This window comes from Balaenoptera musculus, chromosome 18 (genome assembly GCF_009873245.2).
Source record: "Balaenoptera musculus isolate JJ_BM4_2016_0621 chromosome 18, mBalMus1.pri.v3, whole genome shotgun sequence".
Lineage (NCBI taxonomy): Eukaryota > Metazoa > Chordata > Mammalia > Artiodactyla > Balaenopteridae > Balaenoptera > Balaenoptera musculus.
In genome coordinates, this window is record NC_045802.1 from 43,751,085 (window position 1) to 43,777,897 (window position 26,813).

Genomic DNA, 26,813 nt, shown 5'->3' on the forward strand with positions numbered 1-26,813 from the left:
GTGGCTGTAATTTTTATAGACAACAGAGTTTTTATGTCTCTGGTATCTAATCAACTGTCACATTTCCAATGGGGTAAATGATTGAAGACCTCTCCCCTCTTGAATTGCTGTAACTGCCATAAAGAATCTTTTGGAATAAATTTATTATAGCTTTGCATAAAAAGAATTAATTCCTGTAAGATAGAGGTAGCATCTGTTTCCTTAATTTAAACTCTTTAGTCTCCTGTTATTTTTAAATTTTTTTATTATTTGATTATAAATAATATTCCTCTAAATCTAGGCAATATTTTGTTATCCATTGCAACTTGCTTTTTCCTTTCACATTTTGCTACAGAAAATAAAAGTAAATGTTTATACACATAAACAGACACTACTATTTATTTATCTTAAGAGTCAGTAGGTATACTTATTAGAAAGTTGTGAGAAAGGGTTCTCCTTGTTGTCTCTAAAGAGATAAACAACACCAGTTCTAAGACATGAAGCAAAGTTTATCTGTATATCTCCAAACTTTTAAATAATTTCTGACTGTGATAAAACTGAATTTCCCTGAAGACTTTTGACTTGATCATACATGGAACTGTACTTTTTGAGAGCACCATGCTTCTACTCTCTAAATCACTCATTAGAAAAATGCACACCAAAATAGATACTTATGTATACTTTTAAAATACGCATATAACAAATAAATATATATGTACCTATTACAAAGATCCATTTTATGAAATGAGTTAAAACCAGTGGAAACAATAGTTACAAAATGTTAAAATGTGTTGTTTATCGCATAGCGACATGTTCTTTTGTTGCATCTTTGAAAAAGGAAATATAGAAAAATAAGTGAATCAAATTGAGTAGCCTCCTTGTGATATGTATATTTGTATACATAATCACCCATTCTTTTAAATGAAATTTCCATATTTTTTCCAATTCTTTTGAAATTTTAAACCCCCTAGGTATCCAAGAAAAACATGAAAACTATTATGCAAAATTCTGTTCCTTACTTATTTAAAAAGATAATAGAAATCATTCACCATTTCTTAGAGTATATCTCAGTTATGTATTTCTTTGATTTTGCCTTTTCCTCTGGTCCTTTCTATTGCAAAGTCAATTGAATTTATTTCAGTATTAGCTATTCTATTTCAATAGAAAATATTTACTGGCTCCAAAACCCAAGAAAAAAGTGTTTTCTGATCATCATACGGCTTTTCCTAAGAACCTTGAGATGCTTAGTAGCTTTGAAAATTCATGCAAAGGCTGGAAAATTCTAGATTTAATTAAACTTTTTAAAACTCTGGCTGGACATTGAGGTAAATAGGAAACCATCTGCAGAAATAAACTCTGCACTTATTTCTCATCAGTAGGAGAAGAAAGACAGTATCAAACACAATTAGAGTAGTCTGAGCTCTACAATTTACTAGAAAAATGATTAGCATGTCGATTCTCAATTTACTCATTTGTCAAAAAATAATAATGATATTTACTGCATAAGGATATTATAGAAATTAAATGAGATAAAATATATGTTTGGTGACTGAAGAAAGAAATAAATGCATGTTAATTCCAATCCCGCCACTCTTCTTCCTTTCTCAGGCTTTTAATAGGAATCTTCAGAATTGCTGTATTCAGAACATTTTAATGATCTTCAGGTTGAGACAGCAAATAAGGAAACAACATACATTCACAGTAGAAATATCCCTGTGTATGTTCATTTCTGGCTAGCCTAGATTTGCAGGAAAACTGGATTTTTCACTAGCTCTATGACCTTTGAAAAATCACTTAACCTCTTTGAACTTGTTTATCCCTCTGCATAATATAATTAATAACCCCTACCTTGCAATTGTATTTTTTAAGATTAGAAATACTGTACAAAAAGTGCTTATAATGACATGTAATTCATTAATATTAGTTATGGAAGCAATAGCCCCTCCTATATCTAAAGACATTTTTATGAAAAGAAAATGTGCTTTATTTTTCCCCCTGCACATATGTTGCTTGAAAGTATATATAAAGTTATGTTTGTAATGTACCCAGGTTGAGAGATGAGAAATGGAAAATACATATATGCTGTGTTTATGCCTATTGGACACTGTGATGAGTTAAACTTAAAAGTCTTTTACTAGTTAGTTTCACCAAAACATAATAATAATTTATTTTCTAATGTTAATCAATATTGTTTCACTAATCAAGATAAAGCAGCTTTACCAATCAGAATTAAAACCCTATGTGTAATGTGTAGCCTTAGGAACAAATGAGTCAATAGAATGTACATCTCTATTCTGATGTAATAGTTTAGATGAGATACACACGTAGGAGAAGCTCCCATTTTTGATGACAAAAGAGTGGGCAAGGAGGGTATGAAGAAAAGGCATATCATGAAAAAGATGGAGCCCTGGCCACATTCTTGGTCTCCTTTGGTATGTGTCCTATTATATATGATGATTTTTGAGTACTAGTTTAACTCCAAGCTCCCAACATCTCAGCAAACAGGTGAAATGGGTGGGCAGGATCAAAGGGACCAATTGCCACATCATCTATCATTGGTTAATGGCTATCTACCTATTATTGGCTAATAGTGATCATTGGCTATTTCCATCTTGAGAGAGGATGCCCAAGCTCTGAGAATATCTCGTATCAGAACCTACATTGGAAGATTCAGAAAAATCCGGTGCATGGCTTTCCAATTCATTCTTTGCCCCATTACCAAAATAGATGTTTCCCTTCCTTTTATAAGAGCCTGGTGTTAGGATAAACTTTTATTGAATATAATTTGTTTAGGCAGGATTTCCATAAATTTTTTCTCTTCTTTTACTTATTTCAGTAGCCAAATGAAACACAATTATTAATTTATTCATAAAACTTCATTTGTTTCCCAATTTTGGCAAAGTGTTTTTTTTTTTTAACTTTCCAATCTTAATATATGACCCAGCTCTCTCTCTCTTCTCTTGTTACTAACATGTTATACTTGCCTATTGTTGTTTCCCAATTTCCTAATTCCCTATCTTACATTCTTAGTAATATGTGGATTAGTGAAAATGTCGATAGTGATTTTTTTTTTTTTTAAGTATTTGTTTATTTATTTATGGCTGTGTTGGGTCTTCGTTTCTGTGCGAGGGCTTCCTCCAGTTGTGGCAAGCGGGGGCCACTCCTCATCGCGGTGCGCGGGCCTCCCACCATCGCGGCCTCTCTTGTTGCGGAGCACAGGCTCCAGAAGCGCAGGCTCAGTAATTGTGGCTCACGGGCCCAGTTGCTCCGCGGCATGTGGAATCCTCCCAGACCAGGGCTCGAACCCGTGTCCCCTGCATTATTGGCAGGCAGATTCTCAACCACTGCGCCACCAGGGAAGCCCCGATAGTGATTTTAATTCAAATGAACAGGCTCTTAATATCCCTCATAAGAAATGTACACATACACACTTTTATCTATCATTTCAGAGGTCAGAGCCACCTTTAAGCTTATGTTTGGATACTCTGAGACGCCAGACACCCTGGGTTAACAATGTTGTGCATGGATAATTTTGCAACATTACAAGTTATTTTAAAGACACAAGACTCTGAATCAGGGAAAATTAATTACTCTTCTTCTTCTAAGTTGAGTGAACTTGGTGTTTTATCAAATCACCTGTGTCCTACATACCTCAACAATAAAATGAGGTGGTTTTTCACTTGGTGTGTGGATTCTCCTTAGCTCCAATTATCAAAAGTTCCATAATTCCAATTGCTAAATGGTATTAATTCAAAACTCTGTACTATTCAGTAATATATCTTATCCTTCTATAGAAGTTTGAAATCCCATGCTTTGAGCTTTTAAGAATACCATAGGGATGGCCACAGAATATGTATATTCATTAGAGAATGATCATATTATTGTATCTTAGGTCAGATAGATGATAGCTTCATAGATAACTAGCTGGCTAGCTAGCTAGCTAATTAGGTAGATAGATAGACAGATATGTAGATAGTTAGATCAATCATCAAAACAGGAAAGCAGAGAATTAATAATTGAAATGTTCTAAAAATCTTTTAAATATTCTATTGAGATTAAGTATTTTATATATATTATCTAATTTGATCCTCATAAAACTTTTGCGTGGTAGTACAATTTGATTTGATAGATGAAGCAATTGAATTTCAGAGAAATTATAGTCATATAACCATGACTCAGTAAGTTGTGGAAATGGAATTCAGATCCATGACCCATGACCCAGCATTTTCCACCAGCAAATTTACCTTAAAAAGAGTGTTTGATTAAAACAAACAAACAAAAAATGTGACTAAGTAATAAAACATGGGTTGTAATGTTTAATTTTAACACAGAATTTTTCAGTCAATTGTAGCTACGAAAATAGCATCCCATGTAATTACCTGAGGTGGAAGCAGTGGCAGTCTTATAAAGGCCAGAAGCATACTCAAGTCATTGCATCTCCTCTGCATGTCATATTTGACCCACATCATTAATGCATGGAAGATGGTTTCTTCATCAGGGACATTGACATCATCACTGGCCAGGAGTTTATGGAGCTCCTCAGCTGGAAGCAGTAAAAACTCTTGATTTCTCATAACTTCCATTATGTTTTCCTACAGGGAGAAAAGAGCCTGGCATAAATTCGAGCTCGGTTTTATTTAGCTAGCAAAGCACCTCAGAAAGAAACGAGAAAAGTAGTCAACAACCTTTGTTCTCATTATAACATAATCCTTGAGACTTAATCCTTCAGAAACTGGAAGCTGTTAAGATGAAAGCATTGTAATTGTAATTGAAGTGTAAATGTATCCAAGACAGCACAGATCTTGTAATAACTGGAGGATTATAATGTTGAGCTTTGTTATGCAGGCAGAATATAAAGTGATTAAATGTTCAAGTTTCAAGTGGACTGCTAGGTAAAATTTGGTGAATATTAAAAGAATAGAATTTCAACTTTTTAAAAACTTGACTACACATACATCCATCAGAAAGTGGGAATAAAATTACACTAGAAGTAACACTGTAAGATGCATCAGTTTTTTAGAAAGGGAAAGAGAGAAGAGGTAGGCCATAGGTTTCACAAAATCCCATATGTTTCACCCTTTTATTATCTCTCAAACCTCCCTCCTCACATGACAGTTTCTCTGGCTTAATTCAGAGTCCCATTTGTTTTGTTGCAGATTGCTGCCATACCCCCCTAGTTACTCTGCCTGATTCTACCCTTAGCTTCTCTAGTGGACCTTCCATACTGATACTAGAGGATATTTCTAAACTTCAGTGTGCTCATGGCACTACTCTAAAGTTTTTGTTTCAATTTGCTTTTTTTTTTGGTTCAAATCTTTTGGTTAAACACACTGGTTCTTCACGATCTGACCTCTTCCTGATTCTAACACTTCATCTCCAAACTTATTGGCACACCAGCCACAAAATTACTCTTCTTTCAATTTGCCTTATCCTCACTCCATTGCTTAAAATAACTATTAGCCATCTTGTTTTCCTAATTTGTGTCATTTTTCAATATTCAATTCAAAAATTAAATAGGGATAGGATATATATATATATATCTGGTGCTCTCTGTTCACTCTCATTTGATTTGGCTGCCTCACCTTCTATGCATGTACAGTGAATGCTGTTTACATCTATGACACAGCAGTTACCAAACTGCTACCTAATCTTTGGTGCACATAGGAATCTTATCACAAGCTTTAAGCTCCTTGAGACAAAGACTTCGACATTAAACCCTTCATATCTAGATTCTGGACATAGCAGGTGAACAGTACTTATTTGTTGAATAGATATATTGATCTTTGTAGAGAAAAATAGATTTTGGAAATAGTACAGAGCAGTGCAGTGTTTTTCAAACACTTTTAGAAAACTACTTGTCAAAAATCTTCTTACATTTCATCACAAAGTCTTCTGTGTCTGATAAATGGTTAGAGAAGACAGAGATTTGACTGTTGGCCTTCACTTTTGTTCCACCTTCTTCTATGTCTCCTGAGACAACCCCAAGGAATATATAACTAAGGCTTCTCAGATGGTAGCTTTAAAGCCACAGTTGTGGCAGAAATCTCAATAGGATGGTTATTTTAGGGTAAAACCTGAAGTAGAGTGGGACTAGATCTCTTCCCCAAAAGGCATTGTGACTATGCTAAAACATAGCAGAAGAGTCAGCAAGTGCCCATTAATCTGTATGTCAGAGCAGATTCAAACCTGTTTTCTGAAGAGACACTTGTCCTATGTTATGAGTGTATCCTTAGAATTGAATCCAAGGCTTGAAGTGCCTTCAGCTTTCACAAAAGCAGTCAACTTTACTTTTAAGTCATTGGTTATTTTCTTTACCTTTAAATGACATCGCATAATAGCTGATTTCATGAAGGTTTTTTTGCCCCCTGTGTTTCCTCTGTGTCTAATACAGTGCTGTGTAAATTATAGATGTCCAATACCTATTTACTTAATGAATGAACTGTGTGCCCTGAGATTTAGTGCCACCAAATTTCTCTAAAGAGCTACAATAAGATAAAGAAGTTTTTGAAGAATCTTTAAAGGACTTTTTGTCCATCTATTTTTCCAGTTACTCAAAAATCTATGGGTCTATTAAACTACACACAGAATTGTACAGCTAGACCATCAGTATATAGCGAGTGGTACCATAAAAAAGCAGCTCTATGAAACTGTCGACAGTGTCTATCATAAAGATATTGTTCGAGGCATATTTCATTATATTTTATAGTGTCCTTTTTATGATGACCCTTGGGAGAAATTTCTTTTAGGTTTTAGTAGGAGGAATAATTGCACTTCTCCTGAGTAAATTGGTTTGGTTTTATCATGGATGTTGTAAATTATGAAATTGATCAGATTTCTCTTTTTATTTGGCCTCTAGAAAACTTAGAGTCAAATTGAAATCTAGCTGATAGGAAGGCTACAGCCTTTTATAGTTTGATTTCTTTTTCAGACAGTTCTGACAATAGCTTCATTTAATATCGCTACAGCAGATTTTCTTTTTTCTTCTTTTATTCTTGCACTTAATTTAGATTATATTCTCATAATTTTGTATCTTTATAAATTATACTACATCTTTTGGAAACAAGCAATGTCGTTTGTAGATATTGCTATAAATAAACTGGGCATTAGAAGACAGTATCAGATATTACTGAATCCATCACACTGATGCATAAATTATATTGTCTTTTTTTCTTTATATACGTTGGAGTTCTAAAGGTCCCTTAGCTCTTTTTTCTTTTTTTCTCCATCAAGTCTCCCTTCAATGATATCTTGCCTAATATTCCCGTGTTATTTGCAATCTAGCTTCTGGAAGCTATTTTCATTTCATTATCGTTTATTCACTGAAGAAGAAAAAATATCAATTCACACTAGTTTCCTTATACCTTAGCTAATTCCTTGTTGTCTGAGAAGATCAAGTAATGAGAAGCATCAAAACTCTTTGGCCTGTTTACTTTTTGTACAATACCTTTATTTTAAGTTTATCCAATCATTCATTCTACACAGAGTTATTGAACACCTAATATTTGGTCCTGTATAATTGTAGTAAAGAGAACGAAATGGATGTACATCAAAAAGCTTACCACACATGGGGCACCTAGACAATATGCAAAGCCTAGAAAATGACAGTCATCAAGTCTGTAAAGCTTATTTTTCAAATGGACCTAGAATATTAGGTAGGAGTATAAATTAGAAAATGAGAAACAGAAAGAAATGTATTCTGACCAGGGGAGACCATATAAACAAAGGCACATAATATGGTATGAAGTGTCATGTTTGGTATGTTAACTTGATTGACAATGAACACAGAAAAAGTCATAGAAATTAATATTGAAAGTGTAATTTAGACCATATAATGGAATAAGTTTATTGTAAAACTTTAACAGTGTCTCCATTAAATGGGAATATCTGTGTACATACATCTTTTGCACATAGATTGAAATGTTCATTTTAAAGATTTTACCACCAAATTTAAGTTGCCACTGCATAAGACACAACATAAGACAATAATCCAGATTAATTACATAAATAAAGACTAAAGTGCACTATTTTTGCTACTTTGTAATATTTTAAATAATTTTTCTAGCTATAAAAATTCATAGTTTGGTTTATTCTAAGTAGACAGATATTACCATTTTTAATTATTATTTCCTGAATTTGACATAAATGTATTTTCTAATATTCATTTCCCTCTGTCTCTTAATTCTATTATTGTTTTTCCCTCATCTTATTGTTGCTAATATATCAAATAGCAGTAATTCATTTGATATTCCATTAGAAATTCATTTTTTTACACCATTTAAAAAGTTAGATAACAATTAATGGTAACATCAAGTCAAGGAAAATATAAGTAAATTCCTTCAATTGTCACATTTTAGTTATTGGTTTAGTTTAAAATATGGATATTAAACTATAGTTAAATACTTTATTAATGATCAAGTAAGTTTAACATAAACTTTAATGTTGTTCACTTCTTTAACAGCTATTACTGAAGCAACACATTATCTACTTATTATGGTTAACTCAAGGAAAACTTTGCAACTAGTGGTCAGTTAGAGGAACCTCCCAATCACTGTTTTAAGCATTATGGTGGGAAGGTTAATCCTTTGCCAGACCAGTATAGAATCTCTGGCTTGATTTCAAATCACCAGAGGGTATGGAAATTATTTAATTGCCATTTAAAAAGTTATTGGTTAGGAAGATGAATACTTAGGAAGCTCATACCGTCAAATAAATGGAAAACTGAAAGGCAAGCCTGGGAATTGGTTACATCTTCTGGTTGAGGCTTATTATCTAAGTATGAAAAATGTAAATTTTTGGTCTAAAGTTATAGGATTATAAAGTTATAATTCCATCAGCATCCTATGCCAGCAAAGCTTTGAGAGTTTCTGATACATGTATGATTCTACTATTGTCAGGAGTAATATTGAAACATGCATCTCTTGACTCCTGAAGCAGTGTCTTTTCTGTTACAACATGTACTGGATTGAATAGTGTTTCCCAAAACTTCAAGTTCACTTGGAACCTCAGAATGTAACCTTATTAAGAAATGGGGCATCATTACAGATGTAATTAGTTAAGATAAGGTCTTACTGGATTGGAGTGGACCCTAATCCAATGGTGGGGTGCTTATAAGAAAACTAGGAGAGATGCAGTCATACAGAGAGGAGAACCCCATGAGAAGACAGAGGAGACACAGGGGGAAGAAGGCCATGTGAAATTGGAGAGACAAAGATAAAAGTAATACTGACACAAGATTAAATAATGAAGAGAGCTTTACCTCCTCTTCCTCAAACTCACATGGTATTGTCTTCCTGGATAGAGATTCTTCATAAAATGTAATCAAATTATATTGAATATCAATGTCATTATTGTACGCAAAGGTTAGAATAGAATCCTTCTTCAAGAAAGAGCTAGATTGCAACCCTTGTATAGTGGCTACATTTCCTCCTACCTGTACCATCATCTCTTTGATGACTGAAACTGGTCTTTTACCTGTATATATGTATTAAGCCAAATGGAAACTCATTTTCATAAGGCAGACCAAATAGGAGTTGTTTGTTCGCTTTTTTATACTTTAAGATTTTCTTTAGTAATTCTTTAAAGGACAAACTTCTAGTGTAGAAAAAGTTTCATTAGTAATCAAAAACTGAAAATAAAAATGAAAATAATATAGCACTTTAGCTTATTAGGGTTGCAGTGATTTCAAAACCATTAAGAACAGTACTTCTGAAAGCATGAGTTGATACGCTACCATTGAAAAGTGATTTGTCATTGTGCATCATAACAATTTAACCCAAGAACTCCAGTTCTAGGAATCTTTCCATAAATATATGAAGAAAAAGTTATAAATATATATATATATATATATATATATAAACACACACGTATATATATATATATATATACACACATATAAACAAATGTGTGTATATATATATATATATATACACACACAATTATTCAGTACAGCATTATTTAAAATAGTAAAAAATATAAAAAGCTAATAAATAAATAAATTCTTCCTCCCAAAAATTGAGTAAAAAATAAAATAACACAGTGAACAATATTTCACAGAATTAGAACAAAAAATTTCACAATTTGTATGGAAACACAAAAGACCCCGAATAACCAAAGTAATCTTGAGAAAGAAATGTGGAGCTGGAGGAATCAGGCTCCCTGACTTCAGACTATACTACAAAGCTACAGTAATCAAGACAGTATGGTACTGGCACAAAAACAGAAATATAGATCAATGGAACAGGATAGAAAGCCCAGAGATAAACCCATGCACATATGGTCACCTTATCTTTGATAAAGGAAGCAAGAATATACAGTGGAGAAAAGACAGCCTCTTCAATAAGTGGTGCTGGGAAAACTGGACAGTTACATGTAAAAGAATGAAATTAGAACACTCCCTAACACCATACACAAAAATAAACTCAAAATGGATTAAAAACCTAAATGTAAGACCAGACACTATAAAACTCTTAGAGGAAAACAGAGGCAGAACACTCTATGACATAAATCACAGAAAGATCCTTTTTGACCCTCCCCCTAGAGAAATGGAAATAAAAGCAAAAATAAACAAATGGGACCTAATGAAACTTAAAAGCTTTTGCACAGTAAACGAAACCATAAACAAGATGAAAAGACAACCCTCAGAATGGGACAAAGTATTTGCAAATGAAGCAACTGGCAAAGGATTAATCTCCAAAATATTTAAACAGCTCATGCAGCTCAATATCAAAAAAAAAACCAACAACCCAATCCAAAAATGAGCAGAAGACCTAAATAGACATTTCTCCCAAGAAGATGTACAGATTGCCAACAAACACATGCAAGGATGTTCAACATCATTAATCATTAGAGAAATGCAAATCAAAACTACAATGAGGTATCACCTCACACAAGTCAGAATGGCAATCATCAAAAAATGTACAAACAATAAATGCTGGAGAGGGTGTGGGGAAAAGGGAACCCTCTTGCACTGTTGGTGGGAATGTAAATTGATACACCCACTATGGAGAACAGTATGGAGTTTCCTTAAAAAACTAAAAATAGAACTACCATATGATCCAGCAGTCCCTCTACTGGGCATATACCCTGAGAAAACCATAATTCAAAAAGAGTCATGTACCACAATGTTCATTGTAGCTCCATTTACAATAGCCGGGACATGGAAGCAACCTAAGTATTCACTGACAGATGAATGGATAAAGAAGATGTGGCACATATACAAAATGGAATATTACTCAGCCATAAAAGGAAATTAAATTGAGTTATATGTAGTGAGGTGGATGTACCTAGAGTCTGTCATACAGAGTGAAGTAAGTCAGAAAGAGAAAAACAAATACAGTATGCTAATACATATATATGGAACCAAAAAAAAAAAAAAAAAAAAAAGTTCTGAAGAACCTAGGGGCAGGACCGGAATAAAGACACAGGTGTAGAGAATGGACTTGAGGACACAGGAGGGGGAAGGGTAAACTGGGACGAAGTGAGAGAGTGGCACGGACATATATACACTACCAAATGTAAAATAGATAACTAGTGGGAAGCAGTCGCATAGCACAGGGAGATCAGCTGGGTGCTTTCTATCCACCTAGAGGGATGGGATAAGGAGGGTCGGAGGGAGATGCAAGAGGGAGGAGATATGGGGATATATGTATACATGTAGCTGATTCACTTTGTTATACAGCAACAACTAACACAACATTGTAAAACAATTATACTCCAATAAAGATGTTAAAAAAAAAATGAGTTATCAGAAGAAAAAAAAAAAAAAAAAAAAACCAACAGTGAACGATAGAAAATGGGCTAATTGTACAATTGGTGATTGCTTAAGCAAATTATTGTATATCCACTGTATTTAACTTTATACAACCATATAAAATTATGTTAATAAATATTTTTTAAAGTGAGAAGAAAAAAAAAAAAAAGTAATGCTGCCATAAGCCAAGGATTGCCAGGAACCACCAGGAGCTGAAAAAACCAAGGAAAGATTCTTCCCTAAACTTCAGAGAGAGCCTGGCCCTGCCAATATCTTGACTTCAGACTTTTAGCCTGTAGAACTGCAAGAGAATAAATTTCTATTGTTAGAAGCTACCCGGTTTTGGGTACTTTGTTATGGCAGCCCTAGGAAAATGACACATATCATAAGAGAAATTTTAAAATAGTTATGTTAAAAACTCTCACATAAACTTAAGAAAACATGGTAATTATTCCCAATCTTTAAGTGATCAATTCTAGGCTCTTTATTTTATAGAATGATTCCTTTAAGAAATATTAGGTTTCCCATGAGCCAAGGAGCGTCGGGGACAGGAAAAAGTGGTCTCCCCTCAGGATCAACTTCTCTTTATATATACTTTTTCCACTGCCTCTAGGATTTAAACTTTCTAAAAATACACGGCACGGAGAGGCACCTTTCCCAATTATCAAAGGCTAAGAATAACACTTACTTTAATGTTCCTACACAGATTTTACTGTCAAGACCCTCTCAGGTTAAAACCAATTTTCTTGGATTTTTGGTTATTTGGCTTCTGTGAATTTTTAATGCCTGTGTCAAATTTGCTGCCTGAGCTCTTGCGCACTACCTGAGAGTTCAAAAGGAAGGGATTCATTAAGAGATAATAACACCTTGTTATTTTACAGATAGGAATGCTGAGGCTCAGAGGGGCTCATACATAGTCATACCATTAGTCAAGATATGGCTGAGAGTAGGAATTCAGTCTTTCATCCTATTATATTACCTGGGCTATCCATCCTTCCATTAATTTCTCCTTCTGGTTCTCCTCTGCCCACCTAGTTTGGACTTACTGGTTTACTTTGATCTATGCAACATGCTTGCACCCTGAATCCCGAGTGCTTACTTAGATCTTATTTCCAATTCTTTCTTGGTATAACTGGGTTCCATGATATGGCTTAGTGACAGTGGAGAGTCAATAGATTACCATTGACTTGGAGAGTTGGCCAAGATTTAGATCCCAACGCTGCTACCCACTGGCTGTGTGTTAGGAATTTGGTTCCTTATCTGTAAATGTGGATAAAAATAGTATTCACCTTAAAGCACTATTGTGAGGATTAACTGTGAAGATTAAATACATTTACTGTTCTTAGAAAAGTAACTGACACATAGCAAATATTATATAAGCATTAGCCATTAACTGTTCTGCATCAGAATTTCCCTTCCTTTCAGGCTCTTATTGGTAGTTGTATTCCTGTTCATATCTCTTTATCTTCCCTATTTTCTTTACTGATTATTCAGTCAACAAACTTTTATTGAGTGCTTTTTCTATGCCTAGTATGTTCTTAATACTAGGAATACAGAGCCAAGAAGAAAAAAAGAAAAAGAAAAATTCTGGCTTCTAAGAAACTTATTTTCCAATGAGGAGGACAATATGATGTTAAAAGAGAAATATATAATTTTTATGGCAAGAGAGAAAAAAATGAAAGATTTAATGGAATCCGATAGTTGAAAATGCAAATAGAATAAAGGAGATCAAAGAGGAGTTTGAATTAGGAGATACACACTTTTTCTCTCTGGAATAACAATTCCCAAGACAAGGAAATGTTTCTCATAGGATCATATATTTGGAGAGTATTAAAGAAATGTTGATGTCATCTGGTCTAATACTCATATCATTATCTAGCAGGGTTAAAAATGGGAATTTATGTGACTTCATATAATGTCAAATCAGAAACGATGTTTGAAGTCATTTAATTTAATGTTCACGGTATGTACTTCTGTGCAATGTTTACCCAGTGACTATTTTCAGTGATGGGAAATCCACTACCCTAGAAGAAAGCTCATGTCATTGTTGAATAGCTCTGTCAGAACACCATCCTCATTTTGAAGTAAAGTTGGCTTTCTTGTAGTTTTCTCATATAAATTCAGGGCAAATATACTATTAATATTCTATTGACTGGCTTTATGAATACTTGAAGATTGATATTTTTTTTTCTGTCTTATATCTTTTAAAGGCTACAGAACTATTACTCTTTAATCTTTCTAAAGGATCTGAATCCTCAAAATCAGGAAAGAATGCTAAGTAGAAAGTACAATTTTCACTGAATTTCCCCTGAACTACATGCTTTCTTATCCGTACTCCTTCAGAAATAAAAACACATTAAAAAAATGTTTTTCACAGACTATATTGCTTATTTACATACATCTTTTTATCTTTCCCAAGAACATTTTCTAAAGGCAGGAAAACAAATATGAAGCAATCACTGTCTAAAAACACATTTCAATAATTCAATTTATCTCTGTGTGTGTGTTTATAACATATATATACTCATATACGTATTATATATATATATATATATAATTCAGAAAAGAAAACAAGGAAAAGAAATGTTTTCAAAGAGTTGTCAGTGTATTCAACTCTTCTTTTTCTTGTCAATTTTGTTATCAGTGCTTAGGAAATGACATAAAGTCTAATTTCTTTAAGACTTTTAGTTATATATTAGGCCCTTTCTTAATAATAGCAGTGTACAAAATGTATATCAAAATGGATATATATATATCTTTTTCTGTGCTTTTCTCAACGGCAGAAAAACTTCTCGGATCCAAATCTGCCAGACTAAAGTGAATGGTTGCCAGTTTTATTAATTCTTTTTTTTAAACATCTTTATTGGAGAATAATTGCTTTCCAATGTTGTGTTAGTTTCTGCTGTATAACAAAGTGAGTCACCTTTACCTATACATATATCCCCATATCCCATCCCTCTTGCATCTCCCTCCTTCTCTCCTTATCCCATAACTCTAGGTGGACACAAAACACCGAGCTGATCTCCCTGTGCTATGCAGCTGCTTCCCACTAGCTATTTAGTGGGATAGATGTACATTTGGTAGTGTATATATGTCCATGTCACTCTCTCACTCCGTCCCATCTTATCCATCCCCCTCCCCGTGTCAAGTCCATTCTGTGTCTACATCTTTATTGCTGTCCTGCCCCTAGGTTCCTCAGAACCTTTTTTTTTTTTTGATTCCATATATATGTGTTAGCATATGGTATTTGTTTTTCTCTTTCTGACTTACTTCACTCGGTATGACAGACTCTAGGTCCATCCACCTCACTACAAATAACTCAATTTCGCTTCTTTTTAAAGCTGAGTAATATTCCATTGTGTATATGTGCCACATCTTCTTTATCCATTCATCTGTCGATGGACACTTAGGTTGCTTCCTTGTCCTGGTTATTGTAAATAGAGCTGCAATGAACATTTTGGTACAAGACTCTTTGAATTATGGTTTTCTCAAGGTATATGCCCAGCAGTGGGATTGCTGGGTCGTATGGTAGTTCTATTTTTAGGTTTTTAAGGAACCTCCATACTGTTCTCCATAGTTGCTGTATCAATTTACATTCCCACCAACAGTGCAAGAGTCTTCCCTTTTCTCCACACCCTCTCCAGCATTTATTGTTTGTACATTTTTTGATGATTGCCATTCTGACTGCTGTGAGGTGATAACTCATTGTAGTTTTGATTTGCATTTCTCTAATGATTAGTGATGTGCATCCTTTCATGTGTTTGTTGGCAATCTGTATGCCTTCTTTGGAGAAATGTCTATTTAGGATAGAAGGATTTTCTAAAATCTTTCTTTTACAAATGTCTATCTTCTGCCCATTTCTGGATTGGATTTTTTGGTTTTTTGATATTGAGCTGCATGAGATGCTTGTATATTTTGGAGATTAATCATTTGTCAGTTGCTTCGTTTGCAAATACTTTCTCCCATTCTGAGGGTTGGCTTTTCATCTTGTTTATGGTTTCCTTTGCTGTGCAAAAGCTTTTAAGTTTCATTAGGTCCCATTTGTTTAATTTGGTTTTTATTTCCATTTCTCTAGGACGTGGGTTGAAAAGTATCTTGCTGTGATTTATGTCATAGAATGGTATGCCTAAGTTTTCCTCTAAGAGTTTTATAGTGTCTGGTCTTACATTTAGGTCTTTAATCCATTTTGAGTTTATTTTTGTATATGGTGTTAGGGAGTGTTCTAATTTCATTCTTTTACATGTAGCTGTCCAGTTTTCCCAGCACCACTTATTGAAGAGGCTGTCTTTTCTCCACTGTATATTCTTGCCTCCTTTATCAAAGATAAGGTGACCATATGTGCATGGGTTTATCTCTGGGCTTTCTATCCTGTTCCATTGATCTATATTTCTGTTTTTGTGCCAGTACCATACTGTCTTGATTACTGTAGCTTTGTAGTATAGTCTGAAGTCAGGAAGCCTGATTCTTCCAGCTCCGTTTTTCTTTCTCAAGATTGCTTTGGCTACTCGGGGTTTTTTGTGTTTCCATACAAACTGTGAAATTTTTTGTTCTAGTTCTGTGAAAAATGCCAGTGGTAGTTTGATAGGGATTGCATTGAATCTGTAGATTGCTTTGGGTTGTATAGTAATTTTTACAATGTTGATTCTTCCAATCCAAGAATGTGGTATGTCTTTCCATTTGTTTGTATTGTCTTTAATTTCTTTCATCAGTGTCTTATAGTTTTCTGCACTCAGGTCTTCTGTCTCTGTAGGTAGGTTTATTCCCAGGTATTTTATTCTTTGTTTTTCAAAGGTAAATGGGAGTGTTTCCTTAATTTCTCTTTCAGATTTTTCATCATTAGTGTATAGGAATGCAAAAGATTTCTGTGCATTAATTTTGTTTCCTGCTACTTTACCAAATTCATTGATTAGCTCTAGTAGTTTTCTGGTAGCATCTTTAGGATTCTCTATGTATAGTATCATGTCATCTGCAAACAGTGAAAGTTTTACTTCATATTTTCTAATTTAGATTCCTTTTATTTCTTTTTCTTCTCTGATTGCTGTGGCTAAAAACTTCCAAAACTATGTTGAATAATAGTCGTGAGAGTGCTCAACCTTATCTTGGTCCTTATCTTAGTGTAAATGGTTTCATTTGTTCACCATTGAGAACTACGTTGGCTGTGAATATGTCATTTATGGCCTTTATTATATTGAGGTAAGTTCCCTCTATGCCTACTTTCTGGAGGGTTTTTAATCATAAATCGGTGTTGAATTTTGTTGAAAGCTTTTTCTGCATCTATTGAGATGATCATATGTTTTTTAATCCTTCAATGTGTTAATATGGTGTATCACATTGATTGATTTGCATATATTGAAGAATCCTTGCATTCCTGGGATAAAACCCACTTGATCATGCTGTATGATCCTTTTAATCTGCTGTTGGATTCTGTTTGCTAGTATTTTGTTGAGGATTCTTGCATCTATGTTCATCAGTGACATAGACCTGTAGTTCTGTTTCTTTGTGACATCTTTGTCTGGTTTTGGTATCAGGGTGATGGTGGCCTCGTAGAATGAGTTTGGGAGTGTTCCTCCATCTGCTATATTTTGGAATAGTTTGAGAAGGATAGGTGTTAGCTCTTCTCCAAATGTTTGACAGAATTTCCCTGTGAAGCCATCTGGTCTGGACTTTTGTTTGTTGGAAGAGTTTGAATCAGAATCTCAATTTCAGTGCTTATGATTGGTCTCTTTATATTCTCTGTTTCTTCCTGGTTCAGTCTTGGAAGGTTGTGCTTTTCTAAGAATTTGTCCAGTTCTTCCAGGTTGTCCATTTTATTGGCGTAGAGTTTTTTGTAGTAATCCCTCATGATCCTTTGTATTTCTGCATGACAGGTGTTACTTCTCCTTTTTCATTTCTAATTCTATTGATTTGAGTCTTCTCCCTTTTTTCTTGATGAATCTGACTAATGTTTTATCAATTTTGTTTATCTTCTCAAAGAACCAGCTTTTAGTTTTATTGATCTGTGCTATTGTTTCCTTCATTTCTTTTTCATTTATTTCTGATCTGATCTTTATGATTTGTTTCCTTCTGCTAACTTTGGGTTTTTTCTTGTTCTTCTTTCTCTAATTGTTTTAGGTGTAAGGTTAGGTTGTTTATTTGAGATTTTACTTGTTTCTTGAGGTAGGATTGTATTGCTATAAACTTCCCTCTTAAAACTGCTTTTGCTTTATCCCATAGGTTTTGCGTTGTCATGGTTTCATTGTCATTTGTTTCTAGGTATTTTTTGATTTCCTCTTTGATTTCTTCAGTGATCTCTTGGTTATTTTGTAGTGTATTGTTTAGCCTCCATGTGTTTGTATTTTTTACAGTTATTTTTCCTGTAATTGATATATGGTCTTTTAGCGTTGTGGTTGGAAAAGATACCTGATATGATTTCAATTTTCTTAAATTTACCAAGCTTTATTTGTGACCCAAGATATGATCTATCCTGGACTTGAGAAGAAAGTATAGTCTGTTGTTCTTGGATGGAATGTCCTATAAATATCAATCAAGTCCATCTTGTTTAATATGTCATTTAAAGCTTGTGTTTCCTTATTTATTTACATTTTTGTTGATCTGTCCATTGATGAGAGTGGGGTGTTAATGTCCCCTACTATTATTGTGTTACTGTCGATTTCCTCTTATGGCTGTTATAATTTGCCTTTTGTATTGAGGTTCTCCTGTGTTGGGTGCATAAATATTTACAATTGTTATATCTTCTTCTTGGATTGATCCCTTGATCATTATGTAGTGTCTTTCTTTGTCTCTTGTAATAGTCTTTATTTTAAAGTCTATTTTGTCTGATATGAGAATTACTACTCCAGTTTTCTTTTGATTTCCATTTGCATGGAATATCTTTTTCCATCACCTCACTTTCAGTCTGTATGTGTCCCTAGGTCTGACATGGACCTCTTGTAGATTAATTAATTCTTTACCATCCACTAAGTGTGGCTACTTCATTGGTAGAAAAATTTGCCCCCAAATATTAGGGTATGAATTTTAAAAAGAAGAATTTTATAATAATTCCCAAACTGTATCTCATATCAAAAATAATTTCTGATGGTCATCTTTCAAGATTATCATATGGGAGAAAAGATAATTTTGTTTTCATAAGTCCCTTAAGAAATATGTGTCTATGACTGGAAGTGTTTTCTGACAAAATGTTAGTAAAGAGATAAGATGAGTTAGAAATTGTAGTGGAAAAATCAATTATTTTTTAGTAAAAAGATTGAAAAAGCATCCTAATTCTAATACTTGCTAGTCATGATTTCCCAGACAAAGACAATTATTCTAAGATATCATCTCTTCATCTTGAACATGGGTTCTGTAACAACAACTACCCTATAAACCTTTTGTGATTTGCTTTCAATCAAAGTGATATTAGGAAGAAAATATATTGTAAACCATATAATGTGATGCAAATTGTATGCAAAATTATTTTGAGGCTATTCTTTAACTCATAATCATTTGATCAGCTTCTGATACTGGATACATACTGTTCAAAAGTTTTAATATGTGATACATTATTATCTACTAATATAAGGAAAGGGAACATGTAGAAATCATTTATAAACTTTACCACCAAGAAAAATAGCCCAGTTAGGTAAACAATTACAATTTCTTTCTTTCTTTCTTTCTTTCTTTCTCTCTCTCTCTTTCTTTCTTTCTTTCTTTTTTTTTTGTTTAACAGAAAAGCAACTATTCTCAAACATGTAATTGCTTTGTGAACTGTGTAACACTACATGTATAAATTATTAGAGTAGCCTATTAATATTAGGCATATTTATTCTTTAGGAGAACCTAAACCTGTCTCTTCCCCTTCCTTCATAAATTGCTCTGCAGTAGTATTTGCCAGGTTTCTTTTAAGTGTCTTATAGAAATCACTGAGAACATTAGCAGTTGGAAAAGTTAGGAAGAAAGTGAAAATCTCTGCACAATTTTAATGAAAGCCACATGCTTGTGCCATCCCATGGGAGAAATGGTATCATTGCCAATTAAATCATAAGACTTTAGCATACCTATATATTCAACGGTGTTTCTTTTCATTGCAGTAGAGTGTCCGGGCCACCTGATCATATAAATGTTTTCTTAATAAAGTTACAATGCTTGATGAAATTATAAAAATAATAATCTCTTACAACTTCATAAGGAAAAGAAAATTTTAATGCAAGGTAATATTTCTGTTGTTCCTCCTCACAGAAAATTGACTTTTAGAATTTATCAATACTTTGATATGTAAGAATGTATATTTTATCAGGTAGTGCTCAGTCTGTACTTACAAAAAATTGAAAGAAAGTTTATCCCTCGTCTTAACAGAAAACAATTTTTTCAGAAACAAAAATAGTTGTTTTGTCCACCTAGATTTATATAGTCTTTTGTTCTTATGCCTGTAAGCATAAATGACTTGTCAGGAAATTCTGTTATATGCACAATCTGAAAAGGTCAGACAGTTGGGGTAAAAAGTATGTGTAGAAAAGAACGGAGTCGGTATTTAATTTGTTTACATAACCACATTATTTTGCAGTAAAACACATTGGCTTTCTCCATCAAAGAGTACATTACAATTTTGCAATCTTAAAATGGGTTCTACAGAAGCATATAAAATATTAATTGTAATTTTGCATTCATTTATTGCTTAATAAAATGATTTAGACTATTTCTTCTCTGGGGTGGACAAATTTACAAGTTGGTCACAACAAATATTAAAAGTCGCAGTACAGTATAGTCTCTAATATTTAACTTATTTTAAAAAATTTTAAACAGCAGACATAATTGTAACCATTGTCAAAAAAAAAATCAAGTAAAAGTCAAAAGTAAGGTATAAAAATTTTTCACAAGAAAACAATGAAATGGAAATTAATGAAAGAATATACTTTATGTAAAATAATTGAGATAAAGAGGATAATCCTCTTAATACTTATACAAACATGTAATAAATATTCCTGTGTTTGCCAAATAATAATTTAGTGCATGTCATTAATTTATCTCTCAGCAAATAAAATAACCTTTAGCTACTTTATATATTGTTAAGTGCAATACATTAAATATGAAAGTTGGTGCCAAACATAATTCCATGGAATATTATTATATTTTCTGAATGAGATGCAGTAAAGAGACAAGAACTACTGTGAAAAAAACAGACATTCACACCTCATATAGGCTATATATATATTGCCATCCCAGAGAGTTTCAAAATGGAAATGGCTATTCTTTATTTCTAAAAATATTCTAAATATACATTTTTACATTTGATAAATCTATTAAATAACTTTTTTTCTGATTATTTAATGTAAAAAGGATGATTGGTTTGTATAGTTATTCCTTATTGCTGCTGTAACAAATCACCACAAATTTTTTGCTTAAGGAAAACATCCATTTATTATCTCACAGTTCTGGAAGTCAGAAGTCTAGGCAAAGTGTGGCTCAGCTGGTTTTCTGCTCCAGGTTTCACAAGACCAAAATTAAAATGTTGGCAAGGCTCCTTTATTTTGCAGGTATTCGAGAATGAATCTGTTTTGAGCCTCATTCAGGTTGTTGGGAGAATTCAGTTCTATGTGATTGTGGGACTGAGGTCCCCATTTCCTAGCTGTCTCTTGGCTAAAGGTCATTCTCGGCTTCCAGCCTTGCTTAGCTCATACTCCTTCTTCCATCTTAAAATACAGCAAAGGTAGGTTGAATCCTCAAGCTTCTAATCTCTCCTACTCCCCTCAGCCTCATCTCTGCTCTTTGTTACTCTGCCACATCTCTCTGACTCTTCTGGTTTCCTCTTTGTGTTTAGGCGCTCATGTCATAACACTTAATAATCCTAGATAATAGCTCTGTCTTAAAGTTGGTTGTTTAGTCAACTCCATTCTATCTGCAAAGTCCCTTCACAGCAGTGTCTAGATTAACATTTGATTGAATACCCGGGGGATTTTGGCAGAGAAAGGAATCTTTAGAATTCTGCCTACCAATTTCCCTCACTGTCAAGTTTATCAATTTTTCGTGCTTGTTATTTAAAAACTTAATGGGAAAGCTGATGGATGAAGCATAACCCTCACCAAGTTTATCATTCAGCTAAATTTACCATGTATATAAATATACTAAGCACTCTATTAGGAAACATAAATATAAAGATGAAAAGACGTGGCCCTACCCTCAATGAAGTCAAAATATTGTTGAGGCTTTTTATGTCTGAAGAAATGAGAAGGCAAATTTGGTTATTTGATCAATAGGATACTAATACTATTTAGTTGAGTTTAAATTCCTCAAAAGTGATACTCTATTAATAATTAATTTACTTAGAAACAAACAATAAGACGTTATTTTAAAAATTGTTTACAGAAAACTTTCAATTCTCAAAGGAAACACTGATCCTTCTCTTTAGTTAGCCCCCAACTCCATGATCTTGATCACCTGTGGGCCAAATTAGAAATCCAACAAAGAGGCTCTTAGAAAGCTAGGGAAACAACTCATGGCTATTTCTCATGGTCCTCTGGTGATGGGACCCTAAACTGTTGGACCCCAAATATACTGAGTTGTATCAAATGATGCTCTATGTTAGCTCTAAACAGACCCCTGTCAAAGACAGACATCCTGCAATGCAGTGAGTAATTGAGGCCAGTGACTTTCGTGAAAAAGTGTGTGGAGCCCATTCAAGATCACTTCATCTTAGAGCCTGAATAGAACTTTGAGACTTGGTTAATTTGCTGTCAAAACCACTAAACTTAGTGAGGAACAAGAGTGCCTTGTGGAGTGCGCCACTGGAGACCCCTTCCTCCAGAGCACCCTGACTTTGTCTACAGAGGAGGAAAAGGCAGGCGATGGGAGGGCATGCGCACCTGAGACCCGCTCCTTCCTTGGCTGATGATTGCTTGGGCTTTGACAAACTAGGCACTGTGGTGAGGATGCTGCTACTGAAACCATGTCTGGACCACCTGGGCAGAGGCAATCACAGCCCTGCAAGCTACCTTGGTTGTCCTTTTTGTTTACAGTGATGGTGTGGTAACAGTAGGTGATGAGACTATTAACCAGATTTAGGTTGCTAGGATTGTCTGTAGCACCCCCACTGGTTACCAAGTCCAGTTAACTCCCCACAAGAGGTCTTCCCCTCCTCTATTCCCAATGAGTCTGGAGATGAATTGGAGAGCCCTGCCAACTTTTACAAGGACCTTCAGGCTGACTTTTAAAAATAAATAAACCTAGGATTTAGGCTAAGGTCCCTCTCTCCCCAGAGGTGAGCAGAGGCCCTATGTCAAGGTCAGGGCTTAATGGGGAGATGGGGGAGAATGCACTTCTTGATCTTTTTGATACCAGTCCACAGGTGATTTTGATACTTGAGTCACCTGGTACCAGAAACAGATAATGCTCTTTGGTTTGGGGTCTGAAACCACCACCGATGGGAAGACACTTGCTGAGGGCTGGTTATGAGTGGGTACCTTTGGACCTCTACACCTTCCATTGTTATGGCCCCCACTAATGAATGCATTATTGGTATGGATGTGTTCTCTATGTGTACTCCTGCTCATCTTTGTTCCCAAGCCCTAGTGGGAACTGCTGCAGTTAAGGCTCTATTAGTTGGATATGTGGAAGGCTATGAACCAATCCAACTACCAGTGTCTAATGCCACTATGTCCCTAAAGCAATATCAGCTGCCTAGAGAGAGGAGGGAGAGAGAGCCTACACTTATTGCTGAGCTTAAGGAAACCAAAGTCCTCTGCGAGACTGTGTCTCCATTCAGTAGCCCTGTCTGGCTTGTATGCAAGGCCTCAATATTCACCACTGGTTGTAAGAAGCTCAGTGCTGTCTGTTGAGCAATATCTGACATGGTGAGTGTCATAGAGGCTGTTGCCTAAGCTGAAGGAATTACTATGCAGCAACTGATGTAGCAAGTGCCTTCTTCAGCATCCTTCTGCACCTGGGTGGTCAGGCTATTTGCCTTTATATGAAATGGGTTGCAAAACACCTTTAATGTCCTTCTACCAAGCTACTTAAAGTCCCTGGCTACTGCAGTCTACTGATAGGTCATGATCTAGAAAAAAATTTTGCACCAAGAGGGAGAACTAGCCTTCCACTATATTGGTAACATCTTCCTGCTAGGTTGAGACAAGGGCCCTGCCCAAAAATGCCTGGAAGCCCTGTTGACCCACATGTGGCAAAATAGTATTAACACACACAAGTTACGAGGACTTACAAATCAAGTAAAATTCCTGGGTGAAATCTGGGAAGAGGCATGACATATAATTTAGAGGAGAGGACTGACAAGATTTTGACACTTCTGACCTGACAAATAGAAAAGAAACCCAGGGATTGGTGGACCTCTTTGGCTACTGAGGCTCTCACATTTCCCATGAAGAAATTCTCATGGCACTCATCTCCTGGGTTATAGGGAAGGCCACTGTCTTTGAGTAGGGCCCTGATCATTAAGATACCCTGGAGGCTTTCCATCAGGCTACTTAGTTTGCTTTTTCCTGGGCCACCCAACCCACATTTGCTGTTAGAGTTACAGATCTCAGCAACCTCTCAATTTATCAGCTGGAGCCTATTGCCAATTGGAAACTACCACAGGCCAGTGGTACCCATTGGGCTTCTGGAGCCATAGGCTCCTGGAGTTGACTAAAAGGTAAACATATTTTGAGAGGCAATTATTGGCCTGCTATTAGGGTAGCTAGTGAGTACAAGATTCATAGCCCTGAAGTAGTATTACTACCAGAAATCCCAGTCATGTCATGGGTCTGAACAGAGGCCTCAATTTGCCTGGTAGAGGAGGCTAAAGAGTCTTCTCTAGTGAAGTGGAAATGGTAATGCCTGGCCCGGCTGCAGTCTCTAGCTTCAGGAGTAGGTCCCAGGAATGCCCTTCTTCCTCCCAAGAGGAGCCACTGTCTCCATTAGTCCAATGGGGATTCAGACATAGAGACTTCCTGGAACCATGCATGGGCCTGGTTTACTGATGGCTCTTTCCTGTTAAGTTCTACTGGGATGGAAGAAAGTGTGGCTGCCATCCAACTTGAGAGAGACCTGTCCCTTACTGAGTGCAGGAAAGGGCACATAGTACAATGTCTACCCATGCTGCCACCAAACGTGTCATGTTACAGCTTCACTGAATGTGGCTAACGGCCTGGTTGTTTAGCTGAGGCACTGGCAAGCCTCTGACTGCCATATAAAATAAGCATCCTCACCCTCTCCGTGCGGACAAGAGATTTAGATCAAATTAGATCTGTGACTAATAAGCTTTTTATTAACTGTGTGGATGCTCACCAGAAAGTCCCCTACACTGAAACAGGGAAAAGAACCAATGAGCACAGCACAATTGTCTGCTAAACATGAGGGATGAGTTGTTCTTCTTCCCAAAGGAAGCAGATGTGCTGGGATCTATGGAGAACAGCCATGAAAATTCAGATAGCCTCCTAACTGGGCCTATGGACTGCCGCTGCAGTCAGAAGGTGCCAAAAGAGCATGGAAAAGCTATCCCACCTACCAGTCCCTAGGCAAAGCTAATGATACTGTTCTGGGGCAGATCCCTCAGGCCAACGAGCTAGGGAGTTCTTGGCAGATAAATCACGCTGGACCTCTCATCCTATCTGGAGGGGTCCCACTGGACCTTGACTGTAGTTGACATTTTCTCCCAGTTTGGCTTAGCCATTCCTGCCTGAACATCTCACTGACTTAGGCCACACCATCCAAGCCCTACTAGAGAGCATTTATTTCCTGTTCAGTTTCCCTAAGTACACTGCATCTAATAAAAGTCCTGGATGTGCAGCCCACATCAATGGATCTAATCGGAGCATATGATACACTCAACATGCTGTGTATCATTTCCAAGCCACAGGGGTGGCTCATTTTTTTAATGGAAAATAAAAGGATAAGTTTAAGTGGCTAAAGGGAGGGGACAAGATAATCCCAGCCTAGGCTATGTATCACAAATAGGCAGTCTGGAGCAATGTAACAATTCCACAGAATAGTACTTCTCACTTGTGCTGTGTATTTGACCATGCTGTCTGTCCCCAGTCACCTTATTTCAAATGAATGCTCTCTTTTTACAACTACTGACACCTCAGTCTTTATGGGAGACTCTATAAGCGTTGTCCATCCCTTTCATCTCTTTTTCAAAGATTCAAATAGATGAGCAATCAGGATGGCTATTAAACTACAAGAGTTGAGAAACAGTAACCTCCTCCTCCACTTACCACTCAGGTGTAGAACATGAGTTTTTGCCTATAGCGACCTCCACTTTGACTCAGTACATTTCTGCTCTTAGTTCTTCCCCTTCTCCTTCTCTTTGACCCACTACTCAAAAAATTAACAGGAGTCTTCTGTTGGAGGTTCCTTGGTAGTGAGTGAGATGAGTTCTCCCATCTGTGCTGATCTACAGCAGCTGGAACACTCGGTACCTCACCTGCTGCCATGGGATAGTTGGGGGGCCAGCACCGTTTCCGGTCTTTTGCTTGCACTGTCAGAGTAAGTGAATAAAGTCTTGACTGTTACTTTCAGTTTGGCTAATTGTCCTAATTTATTGAACAACTTGACATGTGGTTGACATTTGACATATAGGACTCACACAAATCCGAATTTTTTGACATAATTTAGTTCATTTTGTTTTGATTCTTTCTAGCTACTATGTAGGAGATCACCAGCCATAAATGCAACTCAATCCTATGATCACTCTTAAAATAGGTTTAGTTTATGCAGTATAATGCAACTTATATAGAAAGTTTTATATTTTTCTATCAAGCATTTTTATATAAAGGACCACATTTAAATACTTAATATGCCCTAACACGCTTAATACACAAGGGCAAATTTTGATCTTTACTCAGTAACTACCTGTAGCTTTATCGTTATCACAAATTAAAAATAATTGCAACATGATTGGTCACATTATGAGTTTGCAGTAATATGGAATGCTTTTGGTTGACTTACTACATCTACAAAAATTACCATTGACCTTCTAGTAATTTTTATGGAATTCCACTAAAATTCAGAGTAATACCGGGATTGGTTGTAAAACAAAGCAAAAAATGTTATATTTAGAGAAATAATCGGTAAAGAAGTTTCTAACACTACATAATGAGGGAGAGAGAAATTTTAACTT

At 35.3% G+C, this 26,813-nt stretch overlaps 1 protein-coding gene across 2 annotated transcripts in view; it reads right to left on the reverse strand.

The window, feature by feature from the left end:
• KLHL1 (kelch like family member 1) overlaps window positions 1-26,813 on the reverse strand; it is a 407,738-nt gene that overhangs the window by 155,839 nt on the left and 225,086 nt on the right. For both annotated transcript variants that reach the window (XM_036831798.1, XM_036831797.1), the window contains one exon: window positions 4,359-4,571. In XM_036831798.1, the coding sequence (XP_036687693.1) occupies window positions 4,359-4,571 (213 nt within the window). The remainder of the gene's footprint in view (window positions 1-4,358; window positions 4,572-26,813) is intronic.